This window comes from Sinocyclocheilus rhinocerous, unplaced genomic scaffold, assembly GCF_001515625.1.
Source record: "Sinocyclocheilus rhinocerous isolate Xijiao unplaced genomic scaffold, SAMN03320098_v1.1 scaffold72, whole genome shotgun sequence".
NCBI lineage: Eukaryota > Metazoa > Chordata > Actinopteri > Cypriniformes > Cyprinidae > Sinocyclocheilus > Sinocyclocheilus rhinocerous.
The window spans coordinates 1149283-1167684 of record NW_015628351.1 but is presented as its reverse complement, the minus strand read 5'-3'; the positions used below and the strand labels follow the sequence as shown (position 1 = coordinate 1167684).

Genomic DNA, 18402 nt, shown 5'->3' with positions numbered 1-18402 from the left:
CATTAGATGAAAATACAGAACGCTATCAGTATCACAATACTGCCATCAAGTGGCTGTTACGGACACTACCACTGTAGGTCACTGACCTTCAACTAAATGTTACACTTGATTTCATGCGTTTCTAATTTCAAAGGCATTCTTAAAATGATCAAATATGTTAACCAACACCAGTGAGCAATATGATATAAACTACATATGATAGGCAAGTATAACAAGTGTTAAACTGTAAGTGAATGGAAATCAGAGCAAAACCAAAGAACAACAAAAAAACAGCAACAGGCAGAGAGTGAATGACCATTTAATGATCTGCAAAGGTGTTAACAAACAAAATTTATTTTACATCTTTAAATGTCCTCATAGAGGAACCGCAAAATACACTCAAAATGATGAAATAAGATAAATCAGACAAAATTTTAAGATCAGCTGTATCCGTTTACTCTTCCTTTTGGCATTTTGATATTTTAAATTTGTATATCAAAAATGTAAGTGCCTTCAAAATGACCATGAGAGAATTTGTAGTAACCCAATGAAACTGCAAAACTAAGACTCATGGTTTACTTTCTGCATCGGTTTTCTTTACATACTTTTGTTTTGTCTTACAAAACAAAATAATGACCCTGACCAAAAGACAGAGAAAAAAAAAAGCAACACAAAATGAAAATGATTATTTACAGCTTGGCTCAAGGAGACACCAATCAAGAAAGGAGACCAAAAAAGCCGGTCTCTATCATGTCTCCTGACAGATTTTTACATATTTTCATTGTTGTTTTTTTCCTCTTTACAAAGTATATTTACCACTTGCATTGCACTGTTCTTGTTGGACATTCAGAGGTATGTTCAAAAAACCAAGAAAGAAACAGTGGAAAACAGAATTTAACACTTCGGGGGTCCTAAGGACAGTGTCATCAGTTAAGATTCCCCCTAATAGTTACTGACATGAAAATAAAAAAAATAGAAATAGAGGTAGGGGACAAAAAGCATAAAACAAGGCAATGTAAAAGCAGACCTTAAAGATCAAGTGACAAATACAAAGTCAAGTATCAAAATAAAACTTGATGAATCTCAATTCATTTAGTTTTCTCCATTTAAAAATTATGGCACAGGATGGATTTCAAAAACGTCAACAAAATAAAAATCTGAAATGATACTCAAGTGGTAACTGACAGTTCAATTTCACGGTTGACGGCAAGAGGCTGTCAATCTTGTTATGCTTGTCAACTGCTTTGAAAGTCTTTAAATATACATTATATTTACAACCAGGCCTTCGCCCGATTCACTTTGCAAGTATTAAGAGGAAAGCGAAAAAAGTATTCATACAATCCCCAATTGAGGCATCAAGTGTAAACTGTACAACTCCCAATGCTCCCACATTTTATCCCTTTCGGAGATAACAAGGACTATATTGAGAGCCATTTCTACAAATAACATGGAAGTAACTTGTTTACTAATGATTGAACAGTAGCTGCTTTAGATTACATTATTTATTATTTTTTGTTTTTATAAAATGTGTCAAAGGAATTCAATTGAACTACTTTGACTAGACAACATTTTTAGTCTCTACCACAAAAACGGCTGGTGAATGAAGCATGTCCAAGTAATAAAGTAAAATGACAATTTCAATAACCAAATTTGTACAAACTTGTTTTTCTTCTTTTTTTTTGATTTTCATAACATAGTGCAATGATTGGTCTGATTATTCTTCAGAAAAGGAATCTTAAGCAATAAAACGTTTCTTAACCACATGTCCTAATAATCCCAAAGATCTTCAGTGTTTTAAAAACCATAGATACAAATCTCCAAAAGAAGAAAAAGAAAAGAGAAAAAAAATGATCAGAGAATTGATCGTTGTAAATAGCTCCATTTATCTCGGTGTACTATAAGGTGATATACAGTTAAACGGACGCGGCAATGAGTCAATGGATTAAAAGGCTGGTGAAAGAACAAAAAAAGAGTGAATACATTGCCAAAAAGGAGTAAACTTGACTAACATTGAGGTGCTTTCCAGAGTACAAAAACAAACAAAAAATGTTAAGTCTCAAAGGCTGGTGTTGGCATGTTGGTGTGGGAAGCTGGGATCTCCCTCTTATACAGAAGCTATAACAATCATAAGATGGGGAGAGATATTGGAGATGCTATTGAGAAGGTCTGGAGCAAGATGAGACAAGTGGCTTTCAGAAAACTCGCAAGGAGGGAAAATCTGGACAACATAGGCTGGCTACAAGGAAGAAAATTATTTGTTAGTGGAATGTACAATTTTAAGTCAGCAGATGGCTAAAATATTTATTTTCACATATGGAAGCATCTAATCTTTAATGAGTGGTTAGACATCAGCATCTTGCCAAGCTATTTTCTTCCAGGAAAAGTCTGTACTGCACATGATTATAACTGTCACTGTAATTTTCATTCTTGAGAGGACTAACCTGATTTGAGCCTGGGTTTGGGACATTGATAATTCCAGCAGCTTGTTTTGCTTGCAGGTAAGTGATGAAACCAGTTTTAAGAGCATGGGTCTGGTTGTGGACATCCTCTTGGTCCAGTCCACAAGGCAATGCCAACAGAAGGCAGTATTCATTTTCAGCCTAGGAAAAAAAGTTTCCTTTAAATTCCCAATACTGTCCTGACATTTCAGTAGATTTTGTTTTGCTTAGTTTTGATAGATATGGATAAATTAGATTTAACGTGGTTTGAGAAAGGGCTATAAAAGTAGACAGGATGCTTACAGTCATACGTCTTGCAACTCCCTCAAGTTGTGAGGCCTCTAAGCGCATTCTCTGGGCAATGCGAAGAAAGGCACCTCCTTCTGGTGGCGGCAGTGACCGGTGAGCCAGAACATTGTTACCAGACACAAAGTGCAGCTGTACTGCTGCAGTGTCATTCTTAAGTGCCAGGTGACCTTGCCAAATAATTGGGTATTTCTGCTTGAAGGAAGACAAAAACACTGTTACAACCTAAAGAATTATTTCCACTTAACTTCTGATGGAAGTAAAAAATAAATAGAAACAATAATAAAAAAAGATTACAAACCGTCAACAACTGCATCATATCAACAGACCGAAGTCCAGTGTGGTCAAGTTTAAAGTCTGATCGCATCTGAGAACTGGCTGAGGATGGCGGTGGCATCTGGTTAGGTCCCTTCTGCACGGAGATAGGCAACTCCAATTTGGGTGTTATAGTCACTGGAGAAGTGTAAGAGGGGGAGCCAGTCTCACCCTGAACCCGTGATATGTGAGACAAATCCATGGAGCTTGGGTGTCGAATGTGAGAACCGTCAAGTTTTGATTCTCCATAACTTCCCACAGACTCAATGGAGGAGACAGAGGGAACCTTGTGTCTCTGACCATGATCAATTTGTGAGACCTGATAAAGCACGTACATTTAAAGTCAAGACAAGATAAAAAAAACTTTCATGGCTAATATAATTGTTAACTGTAATACTCAAATTAGGATTGTAGAGCACAAAACAAACTCTCACCTGTGATGCAGCAATTCCACGATTAGCCAAGTTAATTCCAATTACTGAATGACCTGGATACTGAGGATGGAAACCACGCATTTCCCTGTAGTATTCAGACATGGAGTTTGCATTTCCATGATGAATCAATTGAACTCCTTGAGGAGATACCATCACAGAGCCAGGTGGGTGTCCTATTATCCTATTGTCTGAGTGAGGGGAGAGTGGCATCTTGAGCTCCATTGCTTTTGATGCATCCCTCACAGTCTGTGGAGCATTCTTTACCACAGGCGAGGCTTTAGAAGCAGATGATATGTGTGAAGATGACTGCATTGTCTCTGGTGTTCGAGTTTGGCGACTTTCAACAACACCTGAATGGTCAGTCAAATGCTGGTGCACAAGCAGACGTACATCTCTGGCATACTGATCTAGACGCAATGCCCTGTGATGCAGACCTTTGAATTCAGGCTGCATTACTATGCTTTCCGGTTGTAACTGTGGTGCAGAAGCTCTACGAAGTCCTTGAGGGAGACTCTGCATATCATCATTGCTTGTCCCAACAACAAGACCATCACCAGATGAACTTGCATGTGACTTCAGTACAACATCTCTGATTACTGCAGGCTGAGGTGTTGTGGAGCGCTGTGGAGGTGCAGATCGAGGCGATAACAGGTTTTCTGAACGGATTCCATAACCTATTCCAGATAACGATGGAGTACTGGCTCTGACATCTCCTTGGGACAAATGACCTATGGGCACAGACTGGGTGACACTATGAGGGGGCATGATAACTGACTGCTCAGCATGGTGTATATTTGACACATACTGAGATCTAGGGCCAGTTGGTCCCAAAACAACTGAGCTGGTAGGAGGGCAAACTTTTGGAAAGGGGGACGTAGAATGGCCTGACGCCCTTGGAGAATGTGAATCTTGCTTGGGTTGTGAGACCACTCTTTCATGTGGAGCACTAGGAGTTAAAATGTGATTGCCTGCCAAAGATGGGTGGCGTGGGCTTAAAACTGGTTTAATATTGAAGGTATGTGATGGTTTTATATCAGCTTTAATTGAAACGCTTTCAGTTGCTCCATTTTTCTTAATATGATGCTGCTGCATAATTGACTGACCGTACCTCAGAAGTTGAGGATGGCTTGTGGATTGTTGGAAGGTTTTCACAGAACCTCCTTGTTGGCCAGTGTGGTAGGATGGTTCGGATTTTTCAAAACTAGGACTTTCCTGATTAATTGAGGAAATAACAGGCTGAGCACTGAATGTTTGGCCCGCTAATACTACCCCTGGATGTCCATAACCTGTGGGTGTCTGTGATCCTTTTGGAGTAGAGGGGTGAGTTGGTGGTTCTTGTTTTATCTGTGATTTTGTTACAGACTGCTGAAACTCTATATCCACTGCACTGGCTGGTGGGATTTGACTTATTTTAGCAATTATCCGCTGTGGTCCCTCTGTCTTTTGTCCAGAATAACTCAAAACTACCACACCTTCGGATGTATTGACCCTCAAACCAGTACTTGACCCTGTGTTACAATGTGTGCTTTCAATAACAGGGCGCCCAACACTTCCACAATCATCAGAGGAGTTAAGTCCATACCTGCTATTATCATTCAAGCTTGTACGATACTTCTGCTTGGGTAAGGACATTCCAGAGCTACGGTTGCTTAATGAGATACGAGGAGTGTCCTCAAAATCAAAATGCATAGGGATCCGACTAATGACTGAAGTAGCGGTGGAAGTTATAGCCAGTTTCTCCTTTAGGATCTGTGGTGACTCACATTGTTGCAGAGGTGGCGGCTGTGGTGGTGCTGTACGTGGAACAAGTTGAGTAATAGGGCTAGGTCTGTCTTCAAGTAGAGAGGTCTTTAAAGGAAGCACAGCCTCAACTGAATTTTCATTATCAGATATCCGTGCATCTGCTAATGTGGTTGTGAACTGCATACTTGGGAGCCAAAAAAAAAAAGTTGAATGACCATTTAATGATCTGCAAAGGTGTTAAACAAAATTTATTTTACATCTTTAAATGTCCTCATAGAGGAACCGCAAAATACACTCAAAATGATGAAATAAGATAAATCAGACAAAATTTTAAGATCAGCTGTATCCGTTTACTCTTCCTTTTGGCATTTTGATATTTTAAATTTGTATATCAAAAATGTAAGTGCCTTCAAAATGACCATGAGAGAATTTGTAGTAACCCAATGAAACTGCAAAACTAAGACTCATGGTTTACTTTCTGCATCGGTTTTCTTTACATACTTTTGTTTTGTCTTACAAAACAAAATAATGACCCTGACCAAAAGACAGAGAAAAAAAAAAGCAACACAAAATGAAAATGATTATTTACAGCTTGGCTCAAGGAGACACCAATCAAGAAAGGAGACCAAAAAAGCCGGTCTCTATCATGTCTCCTGACAGATTTTTACATATTTTCATTGTTGTTTTTTTCCTCTTTACAAAGTATATTTACCACTTGCATTGCACTGTTCTTGTTGGACATTCAGAGGTATGTTCAAAAAACCAAGAAAGAAACAGTGGAAAACAGAATTTAACACTTCGGGGGTCCTAAGGACAGTGTCATCAGTTAAGATTCCCCCTAATAGTTACTGACATGAAAATAAAAAAAATAGAAATAGAGGTAGGGGACAAAAAGCATAAAACAAGGCAATGTAAAAGCAGGCCTTAAAGATCAAGTGACAAATACAAAGTCAAGTATCAAAATAAAACTTGATGAATCTCAATTCATTTAGTTTTCTCCATTTAAAAATTATGGCACAGGATGGATTTCAAAAACGTCAACAAAATAAAAATCTGAAATGATACTCAAGTGGTAACTGACAGTTCAATTTCACGGTTGACGGCAAGAGGCTGTCAATCTTGTTATGCTTGTCAACTGCTTTGAAAGTCTTTAAATATACATTATATTTACAACCAGGCCTTCGCCCGATTCACTTTGCAAGTATTAAGAGGAAAGCGAAAAAAGTATTCATACAATCCCCAATTGAGGCATCAAGTGTAAACTGTACAACTCCCAATGCTCCCACATTTTATCCCTTTCGGAGATAACAAGGACTATATTGAGAGCCATTTCTACAAATAACATGGAAGTAACTTGTTTACTAATGATTGAACAGTAGCTGCTTTAGATTACATTATTTATTATTTTTTGTTTTTATAAAATGTGTCAAAGGAATTCAATTGAACTACTTTGACTAGACAACATTTTTAGTCTCTACCACAAAAACGGCTGGTGAATGAAGCATGTCCAAGTAATAAAGTAAAATGACAATTTCAATAACCAAATTTGTACAAACTTGTTTTTCATTTTTTTTGATTTTCATAACACAGTGCAATGATTGGTCTGATTATTCTTCAGAAAAGGAATCTTAAGCAATAAAACGTTTCTTAACCACATGTCCTAATAATCCCAAAGATCTTCAGTGTTTTAAAAACCATAGATACAAATCTCCAAAAGAAGAAAAAGAAAAGAGAAAAAAAATGATCAGAGAATTGATCGTTGTAAATAGCTCCATTTATCTCGGTGTACTATAAGGTGATATACAGTTAAACGGACGCGGCAATGAGTCAATGGATTAAAAGGCTGGTGAAAGAACAAAAAAAGAGTGAATACATTGCCAAAAAGGAGTAAACTTGACTAACATTGAGGTGCTTTCCAGAGTACAAAAACAAACAAAAAATGTTAAGTCTCAAAGGCTGGTGTTGGCATGTTGGTGTGGGAAGCTGGGATCTCCCTCTTATACAGAAGCTATAACAATCATAAGATGGGGAGAGATATTGGAGATGCTATTGAGAAGGTCTGGAGCAAGATGAGACAAGTGGCTTTCAGAAAACTCGCAAGGAGGGAAAATCTGGACAACATAGGCTGGCTACAAGGAAGAAAATTATTTGTTAGTGGAATGTACAATTTTAAGTCAGCAGATGGCTAAAATATTTATTTTCACATATGGAAGCATCTAATCTTTAATGAGTGGTTAGACATCAGCATCTTGCCAAGCTATTTTCTTCCAGGAAAAGTCTGTACTGCACATGATTATAACTGTCACTGTAATTTTCATTCTTGAGAGGACTAACCTGATTTGAGCCTGGGTTTGGGACATTGATAATTCCAGCAGCTTGTTTTGCTTGCAGGTAAGTGATGAAACCAGTTTTAAGAGCATGGGTCTGGTTGTGGACATCCTCTTGGTCCAGTCCACAAGGCAATGCCAACAGAAGGCAGTATTCATTTTCAGCCTAGGAAAAAAAGTTTCCTTTAAATTCCCAATACTGTCCTGACATTTCAGTAGATTTTGTTTTGCTTAGTTTTGATAGATATGGATAAATTAGATTTAACGTGGTTTGAGAAAGGGCTATAAAAGTAGACAGGATGCTTACAGTCATACGTCTTGCAACTCCCTCAAGTTGTGAGGCCTCTAAGCGCATTCTCTGGGCAATGCGAAGAAAGGCACCTCCTTCTGGTGGCGGCAGTGACCGGTGAGCCAGAACATTGTTACCAGACACAAAGTGCAGCTGTACTGCTGCAGTGTCATTCTTAAGTGCCAGGTGACCTTGCCAAATAATTGGGTATTTCTGCTTAAAGGAAGACCAAAAACTCTGTTACAACCTAAAGAATGTGTTCTATTGAATTTCTGATGGAATTTAAAAACAAATAGAAAACATAATAAAAAAAAGTTTACAAACCGTTAACAACTGCACCATATCAACAGACCGAAGTCCTGTGTGGTCAAGTTTAAAGTCTGATCGCATCTGAGAACTGGCTGAGGATGGCGGTGGCATCTGGTTAGGTCCCTTCTGCACGGAGATAGGCAACTCCAATTTGGGTGTTATAGTCACTGGAGAAGTGTAAGAGGGGGAGCCAGTCTCACCCTGAACCCGTGATATGTGAGACAAATCCATGGAGCTTGGGTGTCGAATGTGAGAACCGTCAAGTTTTGATTCTCCATAACTTCCCACAGACTCAATGGAGGAGACAGAGGGAACATTGTGTCTCTGACCATGATTAATTTGTGAGACCTGATGAAGAATGTACATCTTAAATCAAGACAAGATAAAAAAAAATTAGGATTGTAGAGCACAAAACAAACTCTCACCTGTGACGCAGCTATTCCACGATTAGCCAAGTTAATTCCAATTACTGAATGACTTGGATACTGAGGATGGAAGCCACGCATTTCTCTGTAGTATTCAGACATGGAGTTTGCATTTCCAGAATGAATCAACTGAACTCCTTGAGGAGATACCATCACAGAGCCAGGTGGGTGTCCTATTATCCTATTGTCAGAGTGAGGGGAGGGTGGCATCTTAAGCTCCATTGCTTTTGGTGCATCCCTCACAGTCTGTGGAGCATTCTTTACCACAGGGGAGACTTTAGAAGAAGTAGAAGATATGTGTGAAGGCGACTGCATTGCCTCTGGTGTTCGAGTTTGGCGACTTTCAACAACGCCTGGATGGTCAGTCAAATGCTGGTGCACAAGTAGATGCACATCTCTGGCATACTGATCTAGACACAATGCTCTGTGATGCAGACCTTTGAATTCGGGCTGCATTACTATGCTTTCCGGTTGTAACTGTGGTGCAGAAGCTCTACGAAGTCCTTGAGGGAGACTCTGCAGATCATCATTGCTTGTCCCAACAACTTGACCATCAACAGATGAACTTGCATGTGACTTCAGTACAACATCTCTGATCACTGCAGGCTGAGGAGTCATGGAGCGCTGTGGAGGTGCAGATCGAGGTGATAATAGATTTTCTGAACGGATTCCATAACCTATTCCAGATAATGATGGAGTACTGGCTCTGACATCTCCTTGGGACAAATGACCTATAGGCACAGATTGGGTGACACTATGAGGGGGCATGATCACCGACTGCTCAGCATGGTGTTTATTTGACACATACTGAGATATAGGACCAGCTGGTCCCAAAACAACCGAGCTGGTAGGAGGACAAACTTTTGGAAAGGGAGACGTGGAATGGCCTGATGCCCTCGAAGAATGTGAATCTTGCTTGGGTTGTGAGACCACCCTTTCATGTGCAGTACTTGGACTTAGGATGTGATTGCCTGCCAAAGATGGGTGGTGTGGGCTTAAAACTGGTTTAACATTGAAAAAACTTGATGGTTTTATCCCAGCTTTCATTGAAACAGTTTCAGTTGCTCCATTTTTCTTAATATGCTGCTGCTGTGTAATTGACTGACCATACCTCAGAAGTTGAGGATGGCTTGTGGATTGTTGGAAGGTTTTCACAGAACCTGCTTGTAGAGCAGTGTGGTAGGATGGTTCAGATTTTTCAGAGCTAAGACTTTCCTGATTAATTGAGGAAATAACAGACTGAGCACTGAATGTTTGGCCAGCTAATATTACCCCTGCGTGTCCATAACCTGTAGGTGTCTGTGATCCTTTTGGGGTAGAGGGGTGAGATGGTGGTTCTTGTTTTATCTGTGATTTTGTTACAGACTGCTGAAACTCTATATCCATGGCACTGGCTGGTGGGATTTGACTTATTTTAGCAATGATCCGCTGTGGTCCCTCTGTCTTTTGTCCAGAATAACTCAAAACTACCACACCTTCGGATGTATTGACCCTCAAACCAGTACTTGACCCTGTGTTACAATGTGTGCTTCCGACAACAGGGCGCCCAACACTTCCGGCATCATCAGAGGGGTTAAGCCCCTGATACCTGCTATTTTCATTCAAGCCTGTACGATACTTCTGCTTGAGTAAGGACATACCAGGGCTACGGTTGCTTAACGAGATGCGAGGAGTGTCCTCAAAATCAAAGGGCATAGGGATCCGACTAATGACTGAAGTAGCGGTGGAAGTTATAGCCAGTTTCTCCTTTAGGATCTGTGGTGACTCACATTGTTGCAGAGTAGGTGGCTGGGTTGGTGCTGTACGGGGTACAAATTGAGTTACAGGGCTAGGTCTGTCTTCGGGTAGAGAAGTCTTTAAAGGCAGCACAGCCTCAACTGAATTTTTATTATCAGACATCCGTGGATCTGCTAATGTGGTAGTGAACTGCATACTTGGGACAGCATTGCTATTTGAAGCAGACACATACTTCGGTTCCATTAGAATCTTTCGCAGTGTGCTGGAGCTTGGGTCAATATCAGAGGCCTTTGTGTCAGGGGGCATGGGGGGATTTGCTGGGGGTCCCTCAACTCCTGGTGTAGACAGTGCCACACTAACTTGTGGTTTCGGTGGAATTCCTTTCTCCTCTGTTCTAGTGTTCCACTCAGGGGGCGTGAGAGGAGCCTTGGATGATGCAGGTGAATTCAGGCAAGTTGTAGGTGAAGTAAAGGCAGGTGCTACTAGTTCAGGAGATGGCTGTTTTGTCCTTAAATAAGAAGGACTGTTATTCCCAGAGTGGAAGGCAGATTCTTGAGGTTCAGGCTGGTCAACAGCAGGCTGTTCTGCCTCTTTTGGTGTGTCACAAGTCACTGTAGCTGTAGCTTCATGTTTACATGCAGCAGCAACTGTAACCACAGCTGCTGCAGCTGCTGAAGTTGCTGCCTTAGGGTTGGCAGTTTGAATCTCTTCTGGGATAGATTCTGGAAGTTTGACAATAGTGGATTCAGGTTCCAGCACTGCATCATCAGTGAGATCTAATTTTCTGTTCAAAGAAACCTTCCGTCCTCTGGATTTCTTTGGTGTTTTTGGTCGTGCTCTTCCTCCTTTTTTGGCTGCCTCTGATAATGGAGACTCTGTGAGTGAAGTATCTGTGTTACTTGTTTGAGACGATTTAGAATCTGGAACCATAACACTACCTTGTTCAGATTTTACAATAGTCTTTACAGTTAAGTCCGTCTCAGGTTCAATAACCTCACTTGATACTGGCAAAACAAGCGTCTCTGGGGTGGGAAGGAGGGCTGTATATGTTGTTGGAGCAGAGAATCCATCTGCATCCCCTGATATATCCTCAGCAGTAATGGAATCAATTGCAGCAGCCAGTTCAGTTTCACTTGCTGGATTGGCAGGCTTTTCTACTTCTGCATCATCTGCACGTTGTACTATAACTGGTGATGTTAGGGTAGCTGGTTCAGCACGAGGCTCTTTGTAAGGTGCTGGATGCTGTTCATCTGTAAGTCTTGAAATATTCTCCACTGCCCTTTCCAGTTCCATTTGACGGGCAAGCAAGGCAGCCACAGGATCAGTAGGAGGCTCCATTTCTGAAAGAGTCTCCTCCTTTTCCTCAGGACTGTGAACATCTTCCTCTTTGTGGTAAATTGGGATGTTTGAGTCTTCGTTTACTATCTGTGTGGTTTTGGTTTTCAAAGACCCTTCCAAACTTACAACTTTGTTATCACCTGAATGAAGGGCATCCTTAACTGTATCCACAGTGAGATTACCAACATTGACAGACTTATCATCAGGTATCAATTTGGTGTTCCGGGTTGACCTTGATGCCTCGACTTTCTTCTGATCTAATGCCGGTGTTTTTTCTACAGAAGTGATTTCTATATTGTTATCTGTTGATTTTTCTTCAGCAGGATGTGCAAGTCCCTTTTCTCTTTTAGATATGTTATGTTGTTTGGTATCTTGTGACAATTGTCCAACTTGCATTGAAGTTTCATCTTTGGATTCATTCTGGTGATCTAGGGCAGGTGACACATCAACCGCTGCTGTGTCTGGCTGAATGGGTTCTGGGCTACTTGAAACTTTGTCCAATTTCAATGTTTTTCTAATTTGCCCTGCTCTTATTGGTGAAGACTGCCCCTTTTGGGATCGCGGAGAGCGCCAAGTCTCTGCTGTTTTAGATATTTCTCCACTACTTGTTGACTCCTTACTTTCAGTATCTTCACTCTCAGAATTTTTTGTCTGATCTCCTTTAACTGGAGACATATCATCACCTCTTTTGCGAGTCTTGGGTGGACGACCTCTCTTGCCAGGTGTGGTTACCATATGTTGTGTTGCAGCCTCCTTATCGCTACAGCGCTTACGGGTTGAACGAGGAGGTTCTGTAATTTCTTTTCCTGGTTGTTGAGAAGCCTCATCCTCATGGGGTGTTGCATAGACAGATCGCACATTCCGTCTCTGCCGTGTTTTGCCATGGCTTGTGTTTGATTCAAGGCCCTGATCTGAATCTGTTGCATGAACTGGAGATTTTGCCGAGTTTTTGGGGTCAGCAATAAGTTTTGTAGAGTCTCCTCTGGGAGATGAGGATCTTTTCAGCTTTTCTTTATCAATGCGTTCACTCTTTCGTGTAGCTGGTTTCTCATTAGCAACCTGAGGGATTGGTGTTGGTGAGACAGTTTTTACCTTTTTACTCTTGGGTTGTTTATGTAGTGGCTGTACCTGTTCAACCTCAGGTTCTGTTTCTGGCAGCTCCACATCCAGTGGGGATGCAACCTTGTGAAGAGAAGCATAAACAGGTTCTGTTTTTGTTTCTGAAAGCTCTGCGATCTCTTGAGGTTGACTGGGCTTTGAAAATGTTGCAGAAGATGCCTGAAAAGGATCACATTCTGGCTCAATATTACTTGGAGATGCAGCAGGAGTAAGAGGTTTGACATCAATATCCAGTTCAACAGGTGGGTTTACAGCTCTTATGGACTCGCTCAGCTTTTCATTAAGTTCTTTGACAGTTACATCTTCTTTTATCATGGGTTCAGTGGGCATAGCACTCACTGTAACAGCTGTGTTCTCCTCCTTTAGGCTAATTGATGGCAGAGAATCTACTGGAGCATCTTCTGACTGCTTATTCACTATTTCTGGACCATCTTTGTTTGTTAATGTAGAGGGCAAAACTGCCTTGTCATGCTGCACAGAAGTTTCTGAAACTTTAGACCGAGACATTGGTGATGCTGTAGCTGGAATATGACTAACTGTTAACTCTTGGGAAATTTCTGATACATTGGGGGAAGGCCCAAACTCTTCATCCAATGTCTTTTCCTCCTCCTCCTCCTCCTCCTCCTCAGTTAGACTAAATCTTTCCGAAACTGGCAGCTGTTGGTTCTTATCTCTTTGCTGAAGTTCTAAGAAACGACTATGAAAAAGTACTCTTGGTTCTTGAGAGAGGTCTGATCCTCCTGTTCCAACTTGTTCCCCTTGGGAATCACTTGTAATACTATCTCTACCAACTCTAACTTCAGGGTCATTATTTTTCCACTCAAGGTGCTGAAGTCGCCTTGAGTCCTGTTCAAAGATAGAGCTATGAAGGAAGCGTGAAGCAAAGAGCTCTTGTCGTTCTTGTTCATCAGGCTTGGCATCCTTCTTTTTACCATCAAGCTTTCCATCAGAATCAGAGCGAATTTTCTTTTTTTTCATGTACCAAGAAGGAATTGGCCTTGGAGTGGGTTCAGACTTCTCTTTGTCTGTGCTATTCCGAAAGCTTTTGAATTGTGAGTCATGACCAAGGAAAGACCAATTTTCTTCCCTAGATGAGGACAGTGACTTAGCACGCTCAAGCAAAGCTTTGGTGTCTGGTGTTATGGTCTTATCCAATGCAAATTCATAGAACTTGTTCTTTTCAAGTGACTCAGAAGACTTCACAACTGAAAGCCTCTCTTCATGCTCTCTTTTGAAAAAGTTTGGCTTTAGTGAAAGGTGTCTGCTTTCACTATCTTCATCAGAGTCTGTCTGAACCTCCCCGGGTTCTAATTCACGTTCTGGACGTTTTCGGATACTTTCCCGTTTAACAATGCTAGTGGGGAAGCTCATTTCTCCTCTCAATGTGCTCTGCCTAATATTGCTCTCCCAACAGAACTCCTCTTCTGTGACTGATGTTTTCACTTTCAAAATCTCTGCATGCGATGAAAGCCCTTGGCGCACTGCGTTGCCAATATTGTATTTTGATACATCAAAATGCAAGCAATTTTTATTCATTTCCACAGGTGAATCTGGCTCTTTTTCCAGCAATTGTGATGCATCCTCAGCAAAGGGTGTCCCTGGAAGTGAAGCAAGTCTCCTTTCAGGTTCATCATTTATCTGTCTGAACCTCTGATAATCTCTCTGTCTTTTAGTGCCAAAATCAAATTCAAATGGTCCTGACTTCTTTCGCTTGCTGGGTGGTGAATCGCCAGTTACATCTTGAGGTGGTTTTCCTATCTCATGCACAAGACTTCGATGCTCAAAGTCCTCTGCATCAGTGCTGGGTGTGCTTTCAGTTTTATCAGATTTATCATACTCTAACAATTGCTGATGTAGGAGACGGTTCTGCTCCATTTGTTTTCTGCAACTCTGCGAGTGATCAATGTCTGAGAGCAAACTTTCTTTACTTTCAGAATCTCTTTCTAGCCTTGAGGAGAGTATGTGGTAGCTAGTTAAGTGCTGCTGTTCTTGGTCTCTTGAAAATTCCATATCTATACTTCCATCATCAGAGACTGCAAGACTGAAACTTGGTTGACTTTGAGCTCCAACAGTACTGGTCTTTTGATCAAGGCTATCTAAGGGATCTGTTGCCTCCTCAGTTGGTTCCCCAAGTCGAGCCTGAAGGTCTAGACTGAGGCCTACTGACATTACAGTGTCTAGCTCTTCTTTTGTAGTACTAACAGTAATCATCCTCTCTAGCTTCATTTTTTCTCTTTTATACGCTTCTTTTTGTTGCATCTTTTTATCATAATCAATGTCTTTCAGCAATGATTCATCAATAATTCTCCTTAACTTCACTTCATCCTCCTCCTGACTTATCTTCCTTAAATTGTCAGCCTTTCCAGAAGTTTCTTCAAAGCGCCTCTTCCGTGCAGCCAAGCGGTCGGCATCCACAGAAGAGCTAGTGTCAAATGCAAAATCAGTTTTGAAGTATTTTTTGTTTTTCACTTTTCCGTCTTTATCCACAACCTCAACTTGACTAGCCAAGCCTTTCTCCTTGAGATGTTTTCCATGCTTAAAGAAATCTCTAGCCTGAGTCTCTATGCGGAAAGGCATACTTTTGTGATCAGCAGAGGGTGGGGTGGTTGGAGACCGAACAGGGTCACTCCCAACCTTTGTTTTTTGTTTCTCACTGAGGATACTGTCTATTAACTTCCCTTCCTTCTCCTTTACTCTTGTCAGCTGGACAACACAAGGTGGCAGATCAAGTTTTCCTTTTCCAGAGTAGTCTTTGTTTAATGATTTGCTGGATTTACCTTGCAGAGTTAAGATAGCGTCTGGGCTGGTGTCCCTGTCAAGTTCAATGCCTGGCTCTGATGATGGAACAGTAGGGGATGCAAGTTTCAATTTCCTCAGCTTTTGCTTCTCAGTCCTGTCCTTGTCACCTTTTTCCTTACGTCCAGCATGTCGGTCTTTTTCTCCTCCATTTCCACGCTCTGCCTCAAAAATTGATTTGTCTTTCTCTGATTTATCACTCCTATTGTGCCTCTCCAAACAAATTTTATCTGGCTTTTCAAGTCGTGGTGGAGAAAGTGAGCTGCAGCTGCCACTTCGCTCAGATGAGCGGCTGTAAACATGATGTTCAGAGTCACTGGGAGGATGTTCGGAAAGGGATGGGGAGGCAGCAGGACTAGCAGGACGACGTGGATGGGATGGGCTTTGATTGTGTTCAATTGTTCGTCGACCGTGGTCTCGTTCACGATCCGTTTCAAATCGCTCTCTTTCCCTTTCACGCTCTCTTTGTAAGTAGCTGTACTTCCGAATATCCTGCTCATATGGGTCTCTATAATCCCTGTATTCACGGGGGTCATCATAGTATTGTGGGTCATAATAATCTCCTTGATAAGGATCCCATTCTGAATAAAACTCTCGACTTCTGGCAGGATATTTCCGACGTGGATCCTCTGTGTAGGAACCTGGGGAATGCACATTCTCATAGTATGCCCGTTCAGCTGTGAACTCATGATATGGCGGTCGGCGCTCATCTCTGCAAAAAAACAAAAACAAAATTAATGAAAATGAAAGGATGATTCTACAAAATAAAAGAGGTGTTATCATACAACATCTCACCTTCGTTCATTTATGATTTCATAGAAATCTCTTATGTCTTGTCCAGATGCCTGCATTGAACGGTAAAAAGCCATCTGGCTTTCCTGGTTGGCAAAGTCAACCTACAAACAAATTTAATTAACAGTGTTAGACAAACAAACAGTTGGTTTGTCAGTGGGACAATTCATATTATATTACAGACCTTTATTTTATTTCCTCCAATTTTCCAACCCTTTGTTTCCTTGACAGCGGCCTGTGCATACTCTATATTATTATACAAGATGAGGGCCATTCCTTTTAGTCGGTCGAACACAACCTAAATAAATAAACATTTTTTTTTTATATAGAGAAATCAAGTGAACTTCAAAATGCAATGCATTTATTCTAATGAAGAAAGAGAACAGAACAATAATAAATACATTTTAATAATGAAATTTGAAATCATAAAGAAATTTGAAATCACCTTTACAACATGTCCATAACGACAAAAATGCCTTGTGAGATACTGTTCGGTAATACTGGAGGACAAGCCGTCCAACCATACACATGTTGTAGGCATACTTTTGCCAAAACCAAGCTGAAGGAAAGAAAAATTCACATTAAGCCAACCAATGTCCTGTGTAATCTATAGGTTTTTAATTCCAATGAGTAAAAATTTTTTTTTAAATAATTGTAAATACTCTTTTTTTTTTTTTTTATGTTTGTATTAAATGAGGATTGGCTGTTAGCTATATGTAACAAAAAAACTCCAATAATAATAATCTGATCTCATCCTCACCTTTAACCTGTTGTTGCCAAGGTATTCACCATCCATTTTCTTAATTGCTTTGCAGACACTTGCTATGTCACAATACTGGAGAAAGGCATATTGTGGGGAACCATTTACCTTTTTTATATCGATATCCTGGTAAAAACAGAATATGTACATAAATATGCAGCGTTAATACAGTGACTGTTTTGTAAACTTGCATGATTTTTAAAGCACACTTTCAAATATCTACTTACAACAATCTCTCCAAAACGCTGAAATATGTTAAGCAGGTCATGATAAGTTGTGGTTTTCTCCAAATTTCCTATGAATAAAGTCCTTGTAGCTTTGGGGTGAAACTCATCTATACGTTCATCCAAAGGTCGGAACTCATTCTCACTCTCTGTTTCTATTGAGCAATAGATTAGAGAACAATGTTGGGTCAAATGCTGCTTCAAAATCTAATAACAACAAAGGATTCTGTACAAAATGCGAGGAACCTACCTGGGCCATGCCAAGCAGTGACATCAATTTGCATGCCAAAAAACAGCTTCCCTTTAGATGCACTTAGAGCTTTTTCTTGGTCCTCTTGCTGGCGAAAGAACACTAATCCATATCGTTCCTCAGAGGCACCATGGATTTGAACTGATGTGACTTTGCCATGTTTCTTAAATTCATGGAAAAGACCATCCTTCAGGCTTGTATCTAAAATTGATAGGGAGAGCATAATCACATTCATTTAGATGATGTCTCGCTAAAGTGCGTTCCAAGATAATGTTTAAATTAGTTGAGCAATGTTTTTTGTTTTGCTGTTTGAAAAATGCATGTGTTCATTTTGACTTCATAAAAGCCTCACCCAGGGGTTAAAGCAAAAAAAAATCCTGAGCCTGAACTTTTTTCCGGGGGTGGGGCAGCACATGCAAAGCATGCAATGACTGTGGCAACTTTAACATTTGAAAAGATACTATGGCAAAGTTATTGCTTTCTTTATTCAAACTGATCTTTTTTTTTCATGAATATATGGTTGACCTGAAGAATGAAAGCTGTATGACTTTGAAAATGAGCTATATCACCGCTTATCGACACTAGGGGTGTGACAATATACTTAGCTCACGAGATGAGACAAAATACATATACTTGGTTCACTAGAACGTGACAATATTTTAATACTATTTTTAAGAAATTTTCAATGACAAAATATTTGTCTTTTAATTACAAAAAGTAAAACAATGCAGTTGTATTTAGAAATATTTTAACTAATCTAGGGCTGTAACTAATGATTATTTTGGTAATCAAGTAATCTACTGATTATTTTGACAACTGAG

The 18402-nt window shown here is 40.3% G+C and overlaps 1 protein-coding gene across 1 annotated transcript in view; it reads right to left on the bottom strand.

The window, feature by feature from the left end:
• Window positions 1–322: 322 nt before the first annotated feature.
• The window catches only part of LOC107737540 (msx2-interacting protein-like), a 41674-nt gene continuing 23594 nt past the window's right edge, over window positions 323–18402 (bottom strand). Inside the window, exons 5-16 of the mRNA XM_016549047.1 lie at window positions 17582–17782; window positions 17335–17486; window positions 17108–17233; window positions 16793–16906; window positions 16532–16645; window positions 16351–16451; window positions 10041–16267; window positions 3473–4944; window positions 3025–3357; window positions 2721–2915; window positions 2421–2579; window positions 323–2215 (exon numbers count right to left, since the gene is read on the bottom strand). Of these exons, the coding sequence (XP_016404533.1) occupies window positions 2084–2215; window positions 2421–2579; window positions 2721–2915; window positions 3025–3357; window positions 3473–4944; window positions 10041–16267; window positions 16351–16451; window positions 16532–16645; window positions 16793–16906; window positions 17108–17233; window positions 17335–17486; window positions 17582–17782 (9326 nt within the window). The 3' untranslated portion in view covers window positions 323–2083. The remainder of the gene's footprint in view (window positions 2216–2420; window positions 2580–2720; window positions 2916–3024; window positions 3358–3472; window positions 4945–10040; window positions 16268–16350; window positions 16452–16531; window positions 16646–16792; window positions 16907–17107; window positions 17234–17334; window positions 17487–17581; window positions 17783–18402) is intronic.